The 23582-nt window shown below is 39.5% G+C and overlaps 1 protein-coding gene across 1 annotated transcript in view; it reads right to left on the bottom strand.

The window, feature by feature from the left end:
- Positions 1–23582, bottom strand: part of CNTNAP2 (contactin associated protein 2) — a 1027100-nt gene that overhangs the window by 339123 nt on the left and 664395 nt on the right. Inside the window, exon 11 of the mRNA XM_061374850.1 lies at positions 21176–21282. Within this exon, the coding sequence (XP_061230834.1) occupies positions 21176–21282 (107 nt within the window). The remainder of the gene's footprint in view (positions 1–21175; positions 21283–23582) is intronic.

Below are 23582 nucleotides of genomic sequence, written 5' to 3'. Positions count from 1 at the left end.
TAAATATACAAGTAAATGAATGGATTCTGTCTCAAGGACAGAAATCACTTCACAGGAGTATAGGGACAAAATGAAGGGATAAGTGAAGTTGGTATACTAACAGAATAACTGGTAATCAAGATGCAATAGGAAACAGTGAACAATCATGTTCTGGTGTATGAAGACACCTGATGACAGAGACCTTTCTGTTAACTTCAGATGGCAAACGGTAGCCCCTAACTGAACCAGCAGGACAAAAGTGGCAATTAGCAGGCAGAGAAGGCAACAGCAAAAGGGATGACAGTAAGACATGATAGCAAGATGTCACAGGTGTAGAACATGACATAGAAAGGGAGACAATGCAGGATGACCTTGTAATTCAATACTACTTTTTAATGGGCTTTTGAAACACTGCATGAAATGTTCAGTCATGTGTAAGACACATGAACAGGTGAAAACAGAAATTACGAAACCCCAAGAACACCTAGAATAGATGAAAAGATAAAAACCAAACATTGTTTTAGAAGTCACCTGGGCACATTAAAATACAAAAGGATAACAGAACACAACAACAAGGAAGAGTTCACCACAAATATCAAAGTTGATGAAGGTTACAATAAAGAAGCAAAGACTTAACAGAGCCAAGAAATTAAAAGTAAGAAAGATGCAAGGTTTTCATATAGAGCCTACAGTGCTCATATATGAATAAGGAGAAATGGTTGCACATATCTACACATGCAGAAGGAGGCAGAGAAAGATAGAGAAGGGTCTTTTAGTGCTGACTTCTTCTGGAAGATGAGAAGAACCCCACATCATTGAAGGACTGAAGACACAAGGGCAATAGATTTCTGCTTTTCAAACCAGCAGAAGTAAAATGCCAGAGTGTATTTGCTTTATTGGTAGTTGGTCCAAACACACAATGTATATACCTTTAAGGAACTTCTGGAGTGTTAAACCTTAAAATCTTCCAAAAGTAAAACTCACGTTTGCCCTGATGTCCAGATAAGCCTTTTCTAGCATAATACATCCAGAATGGCTTCCTCATTCTTAACTTGACATGCTGTCACAATGCACTGCTGTCTATAGCAAGGTGTCTATTGAGAGGTGAAAACTTAGCCAGAACAGTGATCCAATGTCTTACGGCCAGGTAAAAATCACATACGAAAAGAATCAAAACCAGAAAGAGCTTAATAAAAATGCTGTAGTCTTTTAAAGTTTAATCACCTGAATAATACAGCTCAAGCAGAGAGAACCAAATCCATTTCATGCTAAAATCTGAAAGGGCTTGTGTTGTAACATAAGGTAAAACGTTTTAAAAAAGCCCCTCCAACATGAATTAACTTTTGATGTGAAACATTAAGCTTCTTAGTCTGGGTAGAAAATCCAGTCATTTTAATCACCCGACAAAGGCAACTATGAATGCATTTTGAAGTTCACATTGACTAAAATATCCACAACAGTAGGCTTGAGAAGTTTCTGTTAGTAAAGATTGACTCGGGAAGCAGACTAAGGGAGAACAGCTTAGAGTGAAACAAAACCTAACAAAAGCCCTTGTAACCAGGCAGACCTTGGCCGCATTTTCATTTTGCAGTTCTTCACAGGTTGTTTTCCACTCCTACAGCTTACCTGAACCCCAAATTGAAGGTGCCGATGGGCTGGGGAAGACACTCATTTATGAGTTTCTAGGGCCCTCCATTTTAAACAATTGAAGCAAATGGCTCAGAAAACCAGTTTTACAGAACAGCTTTTCCTAGCTCCAGACTGTTACCCAAAAGTTGGGAAAAGTCAGCTTCTGTTAGAGCTGAGTGGCTCTTCGCTGAGGGAAGCAGATGTTCTCACTCCTGTTTTACTTTCTGACTTGCATAAAGATCAAGAGAGAGTTATCCCACACAGGTGGCACAGCTGCTGGCAATCTCTAGAAGCCAGAAGAGTCAAATGACAAAAAGGATTTATCAACTCTCTCACCCTATATGAAGTTCCCATAGAGTTTCAGTAGCATCTTGGTGAACTACAGTTTCTGCATCACTATATGAAAGGGCAGCTTTAAATATAGGGCTGACAAATAGCCTCCTTTTATAAGCCCAAAACTCATTACAAATAGAAGACCTAGCATGACAGTCTGCACTATGTGACACAATGAATGTGTTATAATGTTTTGATTCCGTCAGTGAATGTGTCTCTGCAGGGAATACAGTCCTTTATACTGCTCCTAATACAGGAGTAAATCTCAGCTTTACAGGAGCACAGGAAAGGTGCAGATTCCCAGGAACTGATGGAATTAAATGATGGTAAAAGTGACAAAGTAGGCACTATATCAGAGCCACAAAGTCCAGCTACGCCTCTCCATCACTTTCAACTTCCCAGAAAAAACCTGAAAGCTAAACAGACTGCAAGGTGCTTGGGTTTACACCACTCAAGCTGCTTTCAACTCCTCAGCCCCTTAAAAAGGGCTGCAAGCACAAACAGACTAGGAAGGGGGAAGAAACCCCCAACATTCTCAAGAAACAGCTGCACACCACAATGGCATACCTGCAGTTGCTTCTAAAATAAAAGAATGTGCTTCACCGCTTGCTTTATTACAATATATATTCAGATCATCTATTGCAAAACTGAAAATGTTAATATACATACACTGTAAGCTTCTGCTCTGCTAGTGACAGCCTGTCTGTGCAACAAACCTAACCCCACCCTCACGCATTCCAATGCCGTATGGCGAAGAAACGTCACCATTTTTTAAAGTAGGTTAAGTGAACTAGAAATCTCACCATGACTCAAGGTTACATACGAGAACAAAATGCCTTCTGAATTCCATACCTGCATTCTGACAGTAAGAACACATGAAGCTGCTGGCATGCTCTACTGCTTCATTTACATTAAAAAGCCCCACAAAAAGCCATCATGATGCAACCCTAATTCAACATTCTTGTTAATCTGTAGGACTACTGCTGCAATGATCATAACCAAACCTCGCATCTGCCAGTTCTGTAAAGTTGGATATAAAACTCCTGTATTTGGAACTCATCCTTACGATGCCTAAGAACTGGAACAGTAAAGTAAGTGAAAATGTTCAGTTATAGTTAAAACTTGGTAATCATGTTGAAGTCAGACAAAATAAGTGTGAACAAGTACTTACTTTTACATCTCACATTTGAAAAGTGAAGTAACCCTTTCAAATATGACAATCGGAAGCACTACTAGAAATCCAGAGATCCACACTCTTAAAAGTGCTCAGCAATGCAAGTTAGTTACATCCAATATGTGGTAAAGCATAGCTATCTATAACAACATTTACTTTTATACAACAAGTGTATTTTTGGTATGTAAATCCCTCCACATCATATCCATGCATGCACACATACGCCCTTTTCTATATATCTTTCCTGTTTGAAATTCTATTGTACTTATCCTTCCTACAAAATAAAACAACCGAAAACTGAAAAGCTTAATGAAGGGTTTACTCATTTGTAGAACCATAACTCAAATTTGATCTTGATTATTGTTAGTTTGAAAGGTTTTCTGAAGTACCTTTTGCCAGATTGCCAAACACTAAGAGTACCCTTGTTCATTTGCTGGTGGCAAAGTAAATATGGTTGGGAACTTAAGCTGAACATTCCTGTTCACCCCTTCCAACTTTTTCAGGCTCACAGTTTACAGAAGCTCCCAACACCTTCAGCTATGAGAGCTGAAATCTAAACCTAATTACAGATCAAAATCCAAGGAGAACCACCCACGACCATCATCCAAAACCCCTCAATCAAACAGCAATAGGAAATTCAAGCTGAAGAATGGTGTCATTCCAACACAGAACTGCACATACAAGATGTTTTGAGCTGTTTCAATATGCTTCAACTTATGTTCCCAAGTGTAAGCACACTTACCTAAAAGAGCCGCAAACCATTAAAAGCACCAAACACAACCCAATCCTGCACAGAGAAGATTCTTAGGTAGCCAAGACTTTTTAGGATTTTTTTCTTGCTATTTTTGCCTGCTACATAATTATCAAGCACTACTTCTTAACCACAACTAGGTTACCTCCACAGCCGGATGCTGAGCTATTACAGGTCCCAAAAGCACGACATCTGGCATATTCACACACCTTCAGAATGAAACAGATGTGAGTGTTTTCTAGGATACAATCACTGTATGAACCCCTGGTTTGCTCTCACAATTGGCTAGCACAAACACATGAATTGTAAGAGCTCAAAACACCATCCTTTCACTGTGCTCAAGTAAGATTAGTAAGAGACTATTACACACTACACTACTATTTTACTCATGGCAGTTCAAGTACAAGTTAATAGAAGCCTAAGGGTTTAGTTCTGTTACTCTTAACATCATTCCACTACATGTTCTGGGAAAAGGCAGTTCAATTGCTCAAATTGTTTTTTAAGCAATAAATAAAAAATAACTGCCAGGAAAAAAAAGCAGGATCTTTATCAAGAGCTTAATCAATGAAACAGCAGAATCACATGCCTGGGATGAACTTCAGAGATTATCTAATCCATCTCCCAGAAAAGCTCAATTACACCCCTGTTGCCATTGCTGACATACTCTTGCTCCAGATCTCCCTTGACTGAATTCCACAACTTAGATCTCCACCAGCCCTTCAGCACCCAAATTTGTTCCACCCACTCTATACCATGAGGCTGCCCTGCTGCTATTTAAGCTCCTCATTTCTCTTTTTATCCACCACAAATTTGGTAACAACTTACTGCACTCCTCCTTGCAGCCATCTTTTGTCTATTTGCAGATACGAATCTCTTCTCTACATTAAAAATGCCGAGTTTATTCATCTTGGCCACAGGTTGTGTTTTCTAGGTGCTAGAATATTCTTGCTCTGCTCTGGACTCTCCCATTTTTTCATGAAACTCATCATACAAAAGTGGACCATGCCCAGCACAGCAGAATTTGCACATCCTACAAGTTATACCTCTGACAACTCACCCCAAAACAGCGTTTCCCTTATTCACAGAAGTGCAGCAAGTGAACTACAAGGTAAATAAGACAGCTATAAAGCCCACTTCTACAGAAGTGAAAAAAACCCAAGCCCACAACCCAAAACCAGAAAAGCCGTTTTACTCAACCTCTGCTCCTACAGGTGGTTAACCCCCCCTAAGCACAGTACCTCCCATTGCTCAGTTGCTCTGCATTTCAACATCCTGAAAACAGCTTCCAAAAGAAAGATCATTCTTTAAGTATACATAAATTATATATAATTATATATGCAATATAATGTATATTATATAAATTTAAGAAATACACATATGAACACTTAAAAAAAATTGGGAACAAAAGCCAACAGAAGTTCTAGTGCTTTATGGCTGGACTTGTGTACATCGCTGTCTGCTGCTGCATTGGCTGTCATGCCACTAAAACTTCCCAACAGCAAAGCCCCTTCGTGACTGAGCATAAGCCCTCTTCCTGCTGCCATTGATCTAAGCTTCAGCCTTCTTAACACTTTGAAATTATGGATTGCCACCTCCCCAGCTGCTGTATCCACCTCACACTCTCCCTTTGCTTTCTACTGTGAGCTAATGAATTTGTAAAGAATACTCATTATTAGCTCAATATTCCAATCTGCCCCATAAAAACAGAACAGAACATCAAAATATACATGGAAATTTGCATGTTTGTGTAAAGTTGACTCTAGGCTCATTTTTGTAAGCTACAAACAAGACAATTACTATTGCGGTAATGAAGGGAAGAAAGTAGAGAGGTTGCCATCAACGTAAGAGAGCACTACTTTATTTGCCATTTATTTGCCACTGGGATAAAGTTACTACTGTGGGGGTGAGAACTGTCATTTGAGTTACCATACAGTACTGCAACTCAGGAATTTGCTATGAATACAGAAAAAAAATAGCCCATTTATGGCAAAAGCAAAGACAATTATTTTTCTCTCTTATCTTAGCTCTTTATTTGCTTTGGGCTGGGGAATGAAGGGCAGAGAGAAATTAATTTAAATCCAGAATGGATTTTTAAACAAATTTAGCAGTGATTTTAAATTAGAAGCCATAGATTAGGCAATTAGCATCCTTGTAGCACTGTCAGCCTACAGATATCACCAGAAAGAAGTATAATTAGACACCAATTTTTAACAAGGTGCTTTTGGGAATCAAATCATTCAAGGATACACAAGACATTAAAAAACCCCAAACCAGATGCATTCTGGTATGGGTCTTTGTGCCTGAAATAAACACTGTTCAGCGTAAAAGCATTTGAAAGGGAGAACTGCAAGTCATGCAAAACATCTCCAAGGAAGGCACACTTTCATCTTAAATCTGGGTGATCTGGCATGTTTGTGTAGCATTACTGGGCACTGCATCTGAGGGGAAGGTTGTCAAAGAAACATTCACCCTGCCTGTGCTGGTCTTAACACTGGTCCCAGCCACAGGAAGCTTCAAAGGTGCCTGAAGCCTGTTTCAGTCTTCTCCAGCTGGGAGATAACAGGAACAACACTGTCAATACATCTTGACCCCTTCTCTCCTATCCCTCTCTCCCATGCAAAAGGCCTCAAGATTGGGATAAAAACTAAGTGTGAAAAATCCATACTCCTAACATATGGTTACCTGCTCCCACTTACTCTGTATTGCCAGGGCAATGGAAAAAAGGAGTCAAGGTAAAAGCCTGGACTGACACATTCCCAGCTGTGTAATACAAATCTTTGGTTGCACTCTTAAGGTGTGCCAAGATACACAAATGAAAACCTCAGCAAATTCTATACAGGCCAAAGTAGGGGAGATGACTCCAGTAAATTTAGGTCAAAGCTAAAAGATATCTGGAATCCTATTTTAATACACGATTTCTGTAAGTGGCTACAAATAGCAAAGCCACAGATTAAACCCACAGATACTTCCCCATCAAGTTCATGCTAGTTCTTTCCTGTCTTGCATATCAGAGCACTTGATCTGTCTGACCTTCCTCAATGTTAGATAATGCTCATCTGCACAAAGATATTCTCATAACAGAGCTTTAAAAATTTACAGTATCAGGTTTTGCTTGCTCATGATTATTAATCCCAAAATACATTATTTCCATGCTTATTTCAAAGACTGTAATTAAGTCTAATTAATTCTAATTTTTATGGCTGCAATTGTCACCATTTCCTGCCCCTTTTCCCTTTATCCCAGTTCCCCATTTTTGTATCTGATCCTATTGCAATCAGAAATCCTGTGAAGGAAAACATGGTACCTCACTTGGGTGTGTTACTCAATTGAAGTTTTACTTGAGTAAAACTTTTTGAGTGATTAGAAAACCCCATGTCAAATAAAATATTATTTTTTAAACCTCACATGAAAAGCTTATGTTTGAAAAGCTACAAACCACACCAAACAGCAGCTTACCTACAAAACAACTGCTATACACACACACTTAACACTTGACCAAAAAGGCTCTTCCAAAGGAGCTGAGCACTTATTTCCAACAGAAAAGAACTAAAACATCACAGAAACAAATGCTCATATCAGCATTTGCCTTATCTCAATCAAAATGTCCTCTATCAACATGACACCAGTTCAGAACCAATGAATCAGCTCTGTCATTTCCATTAATCACTAAGCAACTCACAGTGCCAACACAATTCAACTTCTCCAACTGCCACAGAAATACCAGCAGAAACATCTGCTCTATGTCCCTTTTTTCATGTTTTCTCTCCAATGACTGTGCCCTGGCAACCTACCATTTTCACATCTTTTGCACATAATGGATGAGCTGTGAAATTAGTAACCTGTTAGACAGGTACCCAGGAGGTTGCCCTGGCTGGCATGCACTCTTTGGGATGTGTTTCAGCAGCACACTATACAGTATTCATTCAGAGTGCCTACTGAGGGGATAAGAGTTTGGTGAAATGGTCAGGTTCTGTGAGAAAAGTCGACCTGCAGAGCCACAGAGGAGATCAGAGATGCAATAGCAGGGAAGAAGCCCAAACAGTACCCTGGCAGGCTGCTCACAGGTCCATCCCAGGAGCCATCAGCCCAAAGGCCCAACTGCACAAGCCCAGAGACCGGCCCCAAGTCAAGGACTCCCAAGCAACAATCAACCTGCCTGCAGCTGCCCCATTATTTATGGCTGCAATTAACTTCTTACAGAGCCCTGAGCTTGGGGGCTGTACTCAGCTACGCTGACACTCAGCACATCTCCCTTCTCTGTGACCAGCAACATACTGCTTGACAAGTAGTTCAAGTGATCAAGACATAGATGAAGCTCCCAGCTTTTGTCCAGCAGAACTTTCTAATCTGCAGAAAGTGTTTGATGATGATCATCCAGACTGCTGCAAGAAAACAAGAACAAAGACTGGCTGAAGAGGAAAAAAATTCAGAGCAGATGATTAGAGAAGGAAAGACAAAAGGAGGAAACAAACTGTCAGGTTGATACACAACCACAAAGAAACTGAGAAACATGAAAATGGGGAAAACAGGGGTTTTGAAAAAAAGAGGCATAGCTAAAAATTTCAGAAAGCCGTAACAAGTCCTTGTAGCTCATTTAGCCTGAGAAATGCAGTGATATGTGTAATGTTCTGAAGCATTCGTGGCAAATAGCATGCTATGTTTTCCTCTGTTTCAGAGCATCTACTACTAGATCCTTCTGAACCTAAAAGTATATTGAAAACATATGCAATAAAGCAACCACAGACACAAGAGCATTTAAAGTTTTCTAAACAAGTGATTAGGGAATATGGATGTCATAAGTGAGGTAACATAAAAGCTACAGAGGGATAAATGGGCTTAAAAAATTGCAAGATGAGATTCAAAGACAGCCTGTATGTTCCAGTGAAATGAAGAGTGCCAGATGTACAACTAAGTACATTACACAGTACAGCTAAGACTCCTACTGAGAGCATGAAGAACAACAAACTACAACACATTTAAATACTTCTGCTAATATCAGCACAAACATTATTTAAGAAACAGTAGCATCTTCCATGTCTTTGTAAAGTTATCTAAAAGTAAACATACCTAGAGGCTTCCCAAGGCTTCAGTAAAATATTTAAAGAGTCCCAGTAACCTCTCATTACTTCTGCTAACACCTGTGTAGCCAAAATACCTGTTAGCTCTGTAACCCAAGGTTAAATTTTAAAGCAGCGGTAATGAAGTATGATGATACCAAACACCTACTTTCGCTAATGGACTGTGGTCCTACAACTTGGCCTGCTTTGTCTCCCGTTTAAATTACAGCATATTGGGAAGGAGAGTGAAACCTAACCCCCCACTATACTAGAACTACAGAAAAACAAGCACAGCTCTTGCCTCTGAGTGAGAAAGGTCAATGTGGACAACTGATTCCTAAGAAAGGCATATAGAGCAGCCAAAAACTACCACTGTAAAGAAGCCTGAGTATACTGGAAAATCATGTTTGAGAAAGGTAGTATCCATAAACAAGAACCAAATTACATCAAAAAATACCATCTAGAATATATACTGTCCACAAAAGTGTAGTAAAAGGAATAGCAATTACTCTCTATGCTCATTTACTACTGGAGCCCTACATCTAATACTGTGAATTGTTGCCACGCTAGCTATTAGGGCAAATTATAGGATACAAAGAACAAGTAGTATCTCAGGGTTTCACTCCATTTAATCAAAAAATGCAAATTTACCACACACAAACCACCTGAAACACTGCTATAGATCAAACAAAGCATTAAGAAACTGAAATGCCAGTTTTTGTTATTCTTTCAATGAATTTTGGCTTTCCTTATCTTTATTCTCCATTTTCTTCCACACGTGCAACACTTCCCATCACTTCAAGCTTGTGACAGAAAGACTCAGAGTTACCAGTAAGGCCTGGGGTATGATCAGCCTTTAATCTCATCAGCAGAGGCACAATGCAATAGTCTCTGCCACTGCTTTCAGGCACAAAACATAAACACATCTCCCAGAAAAAAAAACACACTTTTGCCCCTGGACAAAAACAACTAAACTACCCCAAGGAGTCAGCTTGCAGTAATGGTACTTGGCAAGGGAAGACCACCCAACCTGGCCTTGAACACTGCCAGGGACTGGCGTATTGCCTGGTTATTTTATAAGTCTTAACAAATGAAGGGACCGAAAAGGCTTTGAACTGGACCCCGACTTCATACTGTTACTGCACTGGCTCCCAAATGTATTTCCCCCACCTAGCAGAAATTTGGCTTAAAAACTCCCTATGCTTGATACCAATTTAGAGCTAATATAAACAGCCCAACTGTGCAAACAACTAAAGATGAAGCCCGATTTCAGCCCCTGACACTCTCTCTCAACACATCATCTGGAAATTTCCAGCTGATTTTTCAGTTTCAGCATAATTACTGCTGGTTGACTATTCATCTTCCGCTTTGCATCCTAATGCTCATTTTCTCCACTTAACCTTCACCAGATAGTGCGGATGCTATCGCTCATTTTGGATCTGCAGCCCTTTTTGCCCTGAACAGAGACCCATCCATTTACTTAAAATAAAAATGCACGTTACTTCCAATTTATTACACATTCTACATTTCCTAAACACCTGGTGCAGAGCAGTTCTCAGCTCCACACATAATAAATTAGTAGCAGCTGAAGTAACTATAGCTCATGGCACTGAAACTAAGAACACACTGATTTTTAAATATGTAAATATTAGAGTACAGAACCAAAGAAACTGCAACATCCCCAAACTGGAAGAAAAACATAAAGAGTAAAAAGCTTTTTTTTTGCCAGCTTTACAGGAACAGCTACAAAAGATGCAGCAATTTGGGGCTTATAGGTTACAGATAAAAATTACATGAAGATTTCAGACTAAACCAAACAGCTTCACCCTAATTTTAAAATCACATTCTAATAAAGAAGAGGTAATTTAATAATAGTCTGCAACCTTTAGAAAGGAAATACATTATGTTAAATCCTTTGAAAACATGTAATAAATAATAGAAGATGAATCCAAAAAGACTATTATAAATTATGATGACATTTCCTTTGAAAACCATTACTGGAAAGGAGATTAGCCTCTTTAGGAAACCAGCACATATTGATTGCATGATCCTTTTAATACACTTCTGTAAACAAAAGTAGTTTCTTTATAAGCAGGCTTTGAGAATCTCTTTTCTAAACAGCAAATACACAAATATCCCAGAAATGAGCTTCTGCAAAGCATATATCAAATATGAACATTTGATTAGTTCAGATACAGAGTGTGGGAAAGGAGGAGAAGAATAAATTGATACATCACTGGGTAAAATCAATCAGTTGCTGGAAGTACTACTTCAGAGGAAAGAGAAGAGCATAGAAGAGCAGACAAAAGCCTCTTTCTAGACATTTCAGAAATTCTAACTCACTCTTTTCCTCCCTTTTCTGTACCATCAGCATTACTCAGACACACATCCGTGCTGCAGAGCTTGAATGCAGTGTTATTCACCTCCTGGAACCTACTTGACTTTACTCAGGTCACAGAGTCTTAAAGTAGCAGCCCTCAAAGAGCAATTCAAAACCTCACAGCCTCCATCAGTGACACTCAAGCATCAACTCTCAAAAGGATGATGTGTAAGGCTGAGGAACTGTACTTCTTTTCTTACAGCCTTACTTACTGCTTTTCTTCTTTTTCTAATACAAAACTTTGTAACAAGAGGGCTAAAAGAACTGATCACCCTTTTCTCATCACTTCCTCCAATATTAGATTTTTACATGTTTTCCCCAGTACTCCTCAAACACACCCCTTACTATTTCTGTAAACTCACCTTCCACAGGAAAAACTCCAGAACTCACCCCTGCAGGCCTCCTCGTGCTCTTTAGTACATCCCACAGCAGCTGTTCTCCATCAACCCAAATGAGGCCCAAAAGAGCCAAAGCTCTGCATCTCCCTGTAGAGCTTCTCATCCCCATTAGCGAGCGCATCCCATAGCAGCTGTCAGCTGTCCTCCATCAACCCAAATGAGACCCAAAAGAGCCCAAGCTCTGCACCTCCCTGTAGTACTTCTCATCCCCATTAGTGCATGCCATAACAGCTGTCCTCCATCAGCCCAAAGGAGGCAAATCATCTCCAACACTTGAGGGTGGGAGGAATGAAAGCAACTCAAATTTTACCCTACTGAAAGCTCCTCTTTCATATTTTCAAAGCTCAACTTATGTTTCCAGCATTATTTCTCATTCTACCTTTCATACAATTGAAATAATCTGTCTTCCATCAACAAGGCTGATGGGCACTGCAAACTCCCCCTTCATGCCTTAAAATGCCAGGTTTTCACTACAGGGCCTCAGCTCAGCATGTTCAGACATTGCCCTGTTTACTAATGCAAATTCCCAATTTGCTACTGGGAATTCAATGAAAGCTCTGGTAGTCTTGGGTAAATCAATCAGTTCTAGGGGTTGCTTAACCTGTGCTTAGTCCACAGATGCTTGCATGTGTACGGGTCCCCTCCTGTATCAATCACGACGCTGCCTTCTGCAGAGAGCCAGGGAACTCTGGGAGCCAGGATTTGTTCATGCAAGATGCTGCTGACTAAAACATCACGTTTCACTGGCAAACATTAAGAAATGTCAAGGTAATAGTTTGTCACAGCCCTGCACGCAAATCGCCACAGGACAACTGAAGGGAAGACGGTCTTATGCCAAGTCTTCTCAAAATCTAGGACATTCATGACTACGCTGTGTCTCCCACTTACAATACTAAAAGGCAGTGTTCTTCCTGTCTTTTGAACAGAACACTCTTTCACAAGAATGCCTTATGTAATACAGTTTCAGAATGCAAAAAGTTTTTATGATTCTTCTGTATCTTCACAATGGAGAAAATAATGTGAGAAATATGCCTATATGCTTCAGATCACGGAGACTGTGTAGAAAGGATCTGGTGAACACAAGGACAACACAGTATTTTTCAATGCTAAAGAAAGGAACTGTTTGGGATTTAAGGGTTGAATAAGCTGGGAACACAGTACCAAACCCACTCAAATACGATGTGCCCATCAACTTAGCTCTAATTATCCAAGTTAGTATAGTGAATTTATTACCTGTTCAAAAAACCTAGCATTTGCCTCTCTCCCCCACCCATCTTTTAATAACTGAGAACTGAATTAAAAAAAATAAGTGTCTTTTAATTATGAGTACCTGTTGCATAGCCCTGTCATACTGAGCATTTCCCTTTTCAGTTATATTAAATCATCATTATTTAATCACATTTAAAGTCCCCATAATGTTTCTCATCTCTTGGTATGACAGAAATGCTAAATCTTTCTTGAATCTTGTACTACATATTTTACACAAGAAATCAAACCTTGATTTTTAAGATCAGAAATTTGTTTTAAAATGTAGTTAACATTTCAAGGAGAAAAAGAAACTTACACTGATTTTTAAAACCTAAGGCACTCTTTGAGCATTCAAAGGCTGAAAGCAATAAACAGTAAAACCACTAGTTATGAACAGATGCATAAGTCAGAAGCATAGAAGTATCGAGTCAGAAAGAATTTTCTAAGGTATCACATCTGTGACCCTCTCTGTCACTCCTTGACAGAGGCTTTTTCCCACAGAGTTTGTACATGAAATGCCAATTTATAAGGTTCACTTGTTATCTCACCATCATCCAAGCAACAAGAAGAGAGTACTAAAGAAAGAAAAGGGAAGCAACAGGTCTTAATTTACTGATTTAAAATAGATTTTAATTGGTGTTTATAACAAAGATCTGATTTTCCTTACTAAGCTAACAAGGCTCAGTGCTGACAGGATTCAGTGTTATTAGCCTGGCTGTAATAAAACTGCCACGGAAGCTAATGAGAGTTAAGAAATAACAAGAGTAGACCCAAAGGCCTGTTTTTGCGGTGAGTTGAGAGTCATTTCTTATCCAAGTTACTGGTTCAAACAGTCTCACCTGGTTGAGGTCAAAAGCCATTCCTCACCATGGAATGTTCAGTGAGCTACAAAAGATGTGTTATGTTTCAGTCTAAATTTAAAACAGGTGGAATGCCTACTCTCAAAAGCAAAGACCCCTGTTAGTGTGGCTGGTTTTAAATAAACTGCAGGGATGACAATGGCAGTGAAGTCAGGAACTGCACTGACATGGAGGCTCATCTGAGACACACTGAGGTGTGGCTGTTCATGTTGCCAGTGGCAATATGAACCTCCTAGGACTCTGTGACAAGACATTGTGTTCTATGACCATACCTGGAGATCTACTCTGTGGTCTCATAGACCAACAGATCTAACTTGCTCTGAAAATGTTGCAGAGGAACATGCTTAAGAGTGAAGTGTGTTTTCTGCAAAGGAAACAAGCAAGTTGCAGGAGAATCTCAGGACAATGTTTGTTTCTTACTAAGCATTAAATGTGGCATGCAATGTAGATGTGCACACAAACCCAACGTGGGTACGCTCCAAGCTGACAGTAGGAGTAAGACCATTTGATCTTCAAACCTTTCCCTGTAAGACTGTAACACTTGACTGGCACAGCATAACCCACTGCAGCATCCAGGAACATTGCAGAGGAAGCAATGCTAGCATCTTCTGTGCATTTTTAAGCAGTTATCTGCAATACATTGCTCCCGTCACTTCTCTGGAATCTAAGGAGAATACTAAGTTAAAAGAGGAAAGAAAACCAAATACATAAAAGAGACAAATTTTTGGACAGCTGTACATGTATTGCATCTCTTTAGGAAGCAGCAGGAGCTGTTACACTACCCTGCTCTCTGCAGGCTGGGTCAGGGCAGGGTTGACAGCCCAGGAAACGATCAGACAAGGTGCAGGTAACATTCAGGAAGCCCAGCCAGGACAGCAGGAGACAGGGTTGGGCACAAGCCTCCCTCCAGGACAGCCAAGGGCAGGACAATGTGCTGTTCCAGCTGCAATGAGCCTTCCATGGGCAGATGGGGTGGGGAGTGCACCTAGTGTGATATACTGATGAAAAATACTTTGATGTGTTAAATGTTTCCTTATATAGAGGTTTTGCCAGTTTTGCTGCCCTGGAAGATATGGGGGGGTGGGGTGGGGTGTCCCTCTATTACCTTATTTTTTGGATAGGAGAGGAGGGGATAGGTATTCTGGCTACCAGGGAAACAAGATCAACATCCCCACCTTTGTCACCCAACTCTAGATGCACTCAGATACTTTAACACCCTTTTTACATGGTGGAGCCCAGAAGCACACAACAAAACTCAATATGAAGCCACATGAACATTAAACACAGTGGGATAATCACCTCTTTGTCTGCCAGGTTATGCTGTCTCATGCATGACAGGATGATGTTTGCCCTCTTGGCTGCCAGGGCAAACACGTTCAGCCAGTTCTTCACCCAGTGCACCATCTACCTGCTCATCTCAAAGTTGGACAACTTGTCCATAAGGATGCTTTGAGGGACAGTACCAAGGGCCTCACTAAGATCCAGAAATACCAGCTGACTGCTTTCCCTTTATCTGCCAGACAGTTGAGTTCATTGTAGGAGGATATTCAATTAGTTAGACAGGACTTTCCCTTTGTGTTGACTGTGCCTGATGGCTGCATTGTCCTTTAAACGACTTTCAATAGGACCCAGTGGAATACACACCACTTTCATCCTGTCAGACAATAGAAAGTTTAGAGGGATTTTTCCTGTGTTTTGTCAGTAATGAGACTCCCCTTTCAGATCTCCCAGAGAAGATGGTGACTCTCCTGCTGCCTGGAGGCACTCCGGCTGCCTGCACATTCTCCTGAGAATAATTATCGCATTTCTGTGACCACAGTTATATAAACTGATTCGTGAGAATCCTACTCTCAGCAGCCAGTCTGGCCTGTTTCTCTTAGATCAGACTGAAGAAGGAAGGTAGCCTTCAACATTGTGTATTTTTAATTGCAGCAGACAGAGGTTTCATGAAAGTACTTTTCTATTCACACTTTTCCCTTTCTTCTGTTCAACCGTAAGAAAGGAAGAAGCTTCCACACACACAGTCTATCAGTTGTTAAAAGAACTCTTTTTCCTGATCCAATAATGCTTGTGAAGCTGCAAGGCCTTTGTCTTTCCTAACCAATCTGTTTTAGATCACAAAGAATAACCGTGGTGTTGTCACAACCACCTCAGTCTGCACTGAAGTGTTGCTCTGAAGTACTTCGCTTGTTTGGGATCACTATACACCTGGACAGTTTCTTTTCATTTTCTTCCTAAAGTTCAAAACATATTTTTGCCAAATTATGTATTTTCTTTCTTGCTGTGGAACTATTTCTCAAACTGCTGACAAGAAAATATCCCTGCCATGCCACCCTTTCCTATCTAGACTCTAAATGTGGAAGGTCCAGTGTTCCAGATGTTTCCTTATTTATGGAAACACAGGAAAATCAGTTATTACAAACTGATGGAGGTCTTGCTGAAGATCACAGCCTATGCAGATTAGATTTGGGCTTCTGATTACTGATTATTTTTACAGCACTCAGGAATGTAAATTACCACAGCTTCTACAAAGTATGTAACACAGATGTTTCTTATTCAAAGTGTGTTTCTAAATACTACTAAACTCATTATTAAAGCATTATTTAATTTTAGGGAGAAGGTAAATATTGTTGGAAAAATCTGTCAATGTCCATTAGGCTTGCAGTGACATTTCACATATGTATCGTTTCAAGAGAAGATCAGTGCTTAATTCCTCATTAACACTGAATCATGTTCCAAAATACAGGTTAACATTTATTCACAACAAGCTATGATGAAACAAAGCCAGAGGATTCAGAGGTCACGAGCTCTTGTTCTTGAAGGCTCCGAAACCAAAATCTTGAAGGCTCTGGAAAAATATTGCTCCTAAGAACTCCGTGCACCAGGTCAGCCTTTGGTAGGCTGTAAAGGTTACGTAGTCAGGGGTTAAAATATAGCTGATGCAATAAAGCAGGTAAGGATGATATTTACTCTTAACTATAACCCTAATCATTTCTTAAATAATTTTGTAACTGTTGAGTGCTGTAAATCATTATTTTTTGGTAAATACATTTATCTTTTAGTCTTGTCTAATGATAACATTGATGCTCTAGTCTGGTATTTACCAGGCTATAGCATTATCTTGGGCACTGAGGATGTTCACCACAAGAAACCTTGCAGATTTTTAGGGTAGAGAACTACAACTTCCCACTGTTTCTGGTTAATTCACCATTAAGGCCAGGAACCCAGTTGTAGCTGGATGATACAAATGACTGTGGAGTAGAGACATCTTTTTCTGTGAATGCCAGCTTAAGCCTCTGACAAATAACAAGGCAGTGGACACAAAGCTTGGATATTCTGGTGTGTATTTGAAAGATGAAGTGTGTTCCTGTAACGGTGTCCTATTGTGAAAAGCAGATTATTTCATGATGTTAAAATGGCAAATGTGCATCACTGATGTACACAACTGGAGAAATAATAAGAATTAATTTATTATTTCAGATTTTTTTATTTTAATGTTTACCTTTTGTTGTGATTTAAACCCAGCCAGACAGCTCGTTCACTCACTCCCCCCCTTCTTGCCCTCCCCCTACTCCCAGAGGGACGTAGAGGAGAACTGAAAAGAATGCAACTCCCACTGGTTGAGATAAGAACAGTTTAGTAACCAAGGTATAACACAAGTCACTGCTGCTACCAGCAGTGATAATAATAATGATAAAGGAAATAACAAGGGAAGAGAATACAACACCTCACCACCAGGCAACCGATAACGTGACACCCCCCCCCCCCCCCAGCCCGACCAAGCACTGACTGATACCTCATCCAGCCCCGCACCCCTAACCCTTCTGGGTAAATCCCAGTTACATCCTGAGCATGACGTGCTGTGGTATGGAATACCTCTTCAGTCAGTTTGGGTCAGGTGTCCTGTCTCTGCTTCCTCCCGGCCTCCCCTCCTCCCTGGCAGAGCATGAGGCTCACAAAGTCCTTGGTCAGACTAAAACATCAGAGTTATCAGCTCTGTTCCCAGGCCAAGAGTCAAAACACAGCACTGCACCTTCTACTAAGAAGGAGAAAAATGACTGCTACGGCTGAACCCAGGACATCTCTGAATTTCAATTTCAAAGGAACCTAAAACTGCAACTTGAAATTCAGTCAAGGCTGTAAAGCCCTGCCTTGTTTCAGGTCAAAGGCTTAGAGAAGTGTTGGATTCTCTGGCCAAAGCAAAATCAATTTACTGACAGTCTCCACACATACTTCAGTAAAACTGAATTATCTTGTTCCTTTAAGATCAGCAAAATTCAAACTCATTAAAATCATCACCTATAGTTACAATCCCCACTAATGCAGTCTTGACTCCAACCTCTTTGAGAACTGCTGTTGTATCTACTGCACAAATAATACATTGAGAAAAGAAAAATATATTAAAATATGTAGAGAATACTATTTGTTTTGTAAAATAATCTTGTATGTAAGTAAAGCGGTACTGAATGAGCGCTCTCTATACTTAACACTTGCCTGTCCCACTGAATCATGACATCTGCTAAATTCCATACAACCCACAATGCTCTTTAAAAATGTTTTCAGTTATTCATATACCACACACCAGTGATCATTCTAACACCTCTTCTGTTCCGAAACCACCACAAACATCAGAACTCAAAAGCAGAAGGCAGCACACCAAGAGTGTCTGAGTACACATGGATGCTGCACAAGTAGGAGAGGACAGATAGGGCAGATACCTTTGTAGCAGAGCTGAGACCCCAAAACTCAGGAAAGTGTGATTACAACCTTTGGCAAGCTTCAACAAAACCCCTCATTATTTTCAGCTATACCTAATACTGGAATGTATTCATGTAAATACTGATAGCTATTGGCTGCTCAATAAAGGCAATGTTCAGGTGGATTCAGTTTATAGCTTCAATCCGTAATTTTGTTTTTCACCCATTTTTGTGCCATTAAACTCTATACAACAGAAAGGCTTAAGACTTCCCATATTCTGACAAGATTATCTACCTAGTGAGTAACTTTCTGCTCACCCTTGTTTTGTAGGAAAGATTCCCAAAAGTACAGAAACATACATGCTAGAAACTAAAGTTATGATCTTTAAACACAAAAATGAAACAAAAGCTCAGCTATCTGAGTTAGAAACTTTTCCTGAATTAAAAAAGGCTCTTGAACAGTGTGACTACAAATGACCTGGACATCTGTAATCCCATACACTTTATCCATTCCATAGCTAAAGACAGGAAAATATACTCCAAATCCCCCTTTTGATACTGCAGCCCAGCAGTGCCTTTTGCTTGCTTTATTGCATTATTTTATCCATAAAAGGCAGGTGAAAATCCTATTAACAGAAATGTTCACAGCTCCTTAGATTATTATTTCTTTCCTTTGTAATAAATGTGATTTCAGAAAAGTGATGCCATCCATTTGTCCTTGCTACTTTGCAAGATGAAAGCTGAACTATGTTAGGTTATGCCTTAAAAGCTCATCTGCACACCCACAGAGGAGCATAGACAGGAGCCCAAATAATACTCAGCCAGGCAATCCAGCATTCCAGTGATCCTGGAGGCACCCAGTTGCCTCCAGGCAGCAGCAGCTCTGGAGGCTGGGATCCAGAGCCAGCCACTGGGTTGACCGAGTGCTGAGCTGGGCAGCAGGAAGGATCCACTGTGTGTTGCTATGGATATTCAATTCACCATCCTCACTAGCGCACATGTATCCTGCTCTGCCACACAGGTGAGCAGGCTGAGGCCTCTGGTGCTGTGCACATGTTCATGCTCTATGATCTGTATGCCAGCCATGTACATATAGTGTGTATGGGCTCTGTGGGTACATGCCCACATAGAATAAATTTACAGTCTTGCTAGTGCTTGGATATGGGCAGAAGGCAGATGCAGCAGGTTCACCTCTGCAGCATCCTCACCTCTGGCAGGCTGCTGGATCCAATTTGATACAGTTTCCCCTAAAAAATAATATGTCTTTCCAGAGGCTCACTAGCTAAAATGTACTTAACTGAGCTTCCATCCCTCCATTCCTGCAGTTAAACATCTTAACATGCACAGGAATCATCTTTTCCAACTGGCTGCAACAGATCAGCCAGAGCTTTAAAACATTATACTATATGCATTATATTCATATAGATATTCATATTGTACATAAGATTTGTTTTTTCTTTTCCCTGAAATACTCCCTCACTGTAAATTCTGTTTCCTTTCCCAAGATGAGGCACAACCACAGCGTCACTATGCACATTCACACTTGGTGGAAAAAGGGCTGCCCATGAAATTCGCCCTCCAAGCATTGGTACATAAATCTATACTTTTAATAAACATTCATTTGTCTTTTAACTCCTTCAGATTTACCAGTTCAGTAGCCAGAGCATAGATAACTTTGCTATTCGATACATATATATATATTCATAGTTGCTATATAGAATATATTCCCTCTTACTTTTTTGTTGAAATGCAGACAACTGTGAATTGGCAACATTTTCTCAGTAGTTTGGGTTGGGTTTTTTTTGCTAAAAATTAATTAACTCTGCAATTATCTTTGTAAAATTTGACAAAGCCATAGTTAAGTTAAATGGTAAAGTTACAAAAATCAGTATTTCTGTAAATCCTGGATTCAATTTTAACTTTTCATCTGTTCAGAAGCATGTCTATTCTCTCCTCAATATTTAGAGGTTGTTTGCTACAGAAAAGAAAGGACACAACTAAGGACTGGATATGTTTTCTGTATCTTCTACTTGATTCAGAATAGACTTCATATTTGGAAATCCCACTTCTAGCACACAAGAGAAGAAACAGAAGACATGCCACTGACTCAGCATACAGTGTTCAGAACCTATAAAAGAGCAACTGTACCTTTCTCTTTTCTTTCTGTGCTTTAATAGTGTAGGGCATGCAAAGATCATAGGAAATACACTTATTTGAGAAATTCATATTGACAGAGTAAATAACCTGATTTCAGAATGGCCCAAAATCAGTATATGAACGTTCTCTGGGATGAGCAACCTGAATCAGTGTCTCTCTAGCAGGGAGAGTCATGAGCTCCCCCCAGCAGCTCAGTGCAGATTCTCTGTGTCCATTTGAAACTCTAGTGTGCAATTGCTAAGAACATGTTTCTAAGAGAGTATGTGTAACTAAGACAGCTGTACTGCTCTGGTCCCTTGCAGTGGTGCAGCACAGTGCTACGTAAATGCATCTCCATGTAGACACGGTGGAGTATGAATAAAACAACACCTCCTTTCAGAAAAGGTTTTAGTATATATATATATATATATATATATATATAACCAGAGGAAGACTTTGACTTTTCGTATCAACCAGAAGACACCAGTGTCTTTCCTACTCCACTGTAATTCCAGCCCCCCAGGATGGCTTACAGTTATGACAAGTGGCACCGCTGTATCCAGTTCCATCGCAAGTGCACTTGAAGCTGTCCCACGTCTGAGTGCATTTGCCACCATGTTCACAGTGATTGGGCACACACCTGTCAGAACAAGATGCAAAGACAGAAAGAAAAAAGTAAATGAGCATCAAGATTTACACACAGGCACATTGTGAGCTGCCCGAGCAGTGCATCATGACCTTGCCTGGCAATTAATCCTTGTTATCTCAGGCAGATTAAAAGAATTTATACCTGAACACGCAACTGCACAAAAGGTGCTTCATCCAGGCCTTCTTGCAGACCTTTTACAAACAGTAAAAAAGCACAGTCAAGGTGGAATACATTCACCCATCAAAAATTAGGGTTCTAAAGTACGTTTGACTGGTATTTAGCTGTCAACACAAAATGAACAAAATGCTGTGCAGGCGGTGTCATGCCTCAAGGACTGCAGTCCCACAAGTGACTCAAAGCAAGAATGCGAGTGAATTGCTGTTCATCTCCTTGTTGCCAGCAATGGAAAAAAGTGGAAGCAGACTGCCTGCTGGCTAGGATGGAAATTATTAATGCTGTATTATTAAAACAACTGGCTTCAGTATAGAAGCTGTCCATGTTTCTTCTTCACAGGGATTTGCAGCAAGGGTTGCTCATCTTTGTGCCACCACCTGCTTTGCTGTTGCTGGAGAGTGTAAGGAATGCAAACCCCAAAGTCATAGCAGAACATATTGTTTGAAATATTATCGAAATATGATTTCAAAGATTTGAGTTTGTCCAGTTTCTTTCCTATCAAAGAAAGGTGAAAATGGGAATTGCCATGTTCGCTCACCTTTGAAACTATTAAATTTCTTTTCTTTGTCAGGGCTTTGAAATAATAATTTCAAAGTATCCCCCTTTTTTTTTTCTTATTATTAAATTCATTAGAGTCAGACTCAGTACAGGCTCTGCATTTCTGATCAAGAACTAAAGGAGTTTTTCTTTCAGGTTAAGTTGGCCCAATCTAATTTATGAACTACACTTTTTATTATGATATTAAAAATAAAACCAAGGAGACCCCTTATTAGACAAATAAAAATATTTTCATAAGCACATTATAAATTAAGTATCCTTATTTCCATGATAAATCTGAAGTTCATCATATCCCTGAGGTAATTAAAAAAACTCTATTAAGTAACACCTAAGGACAGGTAGCAGGCTATTAAAACTGAAAGTATCTGGGTGTACCCCCTATTAGACATCTATATCCTCACATTCCAGCTGACAGCATTGGCACACATGACTCAGCTACCAAGAATAAAATATGACATGAAATGTATTAAAGATGAAAAACAAGAACAATAGAATGGCACATTTCTAAACATTCAAATGATTAACAATTGATATGATAAATCCATACCTGGTGAGTACAAGGGTAGAGAAAGCAGAGAGTAGTCACACTTCAAAAATAATCTTATAAAAGTAATTTTCATTCAAGGCTATAAACATCTACAGAAGTTCCTAAATCTGAATATAGTTTGTACTGTTTTCCAGCCTTTCAAAATTACTGCTGCTCACTTATTTTTTTCATTTCCATTTGAACATACATTACTTTAGAAGTATTTTTCCCATGACCAAACTAACCATTTTCTATGTGCATTTCACCAGCTATTTATATGAAGTTTCACATATAATGCTAGCAACTACTTTTGCATTTTACTGTAGTATAACTTATTTTTATTGCAACATAACTAGTAAAGATACTTCATTACTGACTATATAACTGGGGTAAACAATTTAATCTAGGGACATATGAAAAACAGATATTTATCTGTATCATTTAATGCAGCATATTAAGTCATAAAACCAGAGATACTCAGCAAACTCCTTGATGTTAATTTTATACCTAATTTTAGTATGATGGCTGGACCAGCCTAGTCTGCATCTGCAAATTCCCCCTTTACTCATCTTTTTTACCCTGTTTTAAATATGATGCATTTAGAAACAGGGAGTAAAGAATACCTTAATATTAGTGCTAACTGGAGTTTAAATACGACTACAGGATCATTTCCTTATGTGCTCCCTCCGCTTTCAATTTTATATTAGTTTATCTTATCAGACACATTAAGATTTATTCTCTATTAAAGCTATTAGCAAACCTCTAATTTTAGGTAACCAGAATGCAAAAATTACAAAAAGGCCCGCATTTTTAATTCAGCAGATGTATCAAGAGCAGTATTATTTCTCAGTGTGAACTCCATTATCTTTCAAAAACTCTTCTTGCCATAGAGTGATAGTAAGATACAAATACTGGTTAGATAGAAGGTATCTTGTGTATGTATTTCCATACACATCCTGCTAGGAAATTTGAAGTTTTAAAATTCTTTAAGCATATGCAATCATATAGTTTATCTACTTTATGCTTAGCATTT

The sequence above is a fragment of the Neopsephotus bourkii genome, unplaced genomic scaffold, assembly GCF_033783945.1.
Source record: "Neopsephotus bourkii isolate Nb327-2 ecotype Australia unplaced genomic scaffold, CSIRO-AGI_Nbou_v1 NB_1655, whole genome shotgun sequence".
Lineage (NCBI taxonomy): Eukaryota > Metazoa > Chordata > Aves > Psittaciformes > Psittacidae > Neopsephotus > Neopsephotus bourkii.
Note: the sequence above shows the minus strand (reverse complement) of the source record. Positions and strands in the feature narration are given on the sequence as shown.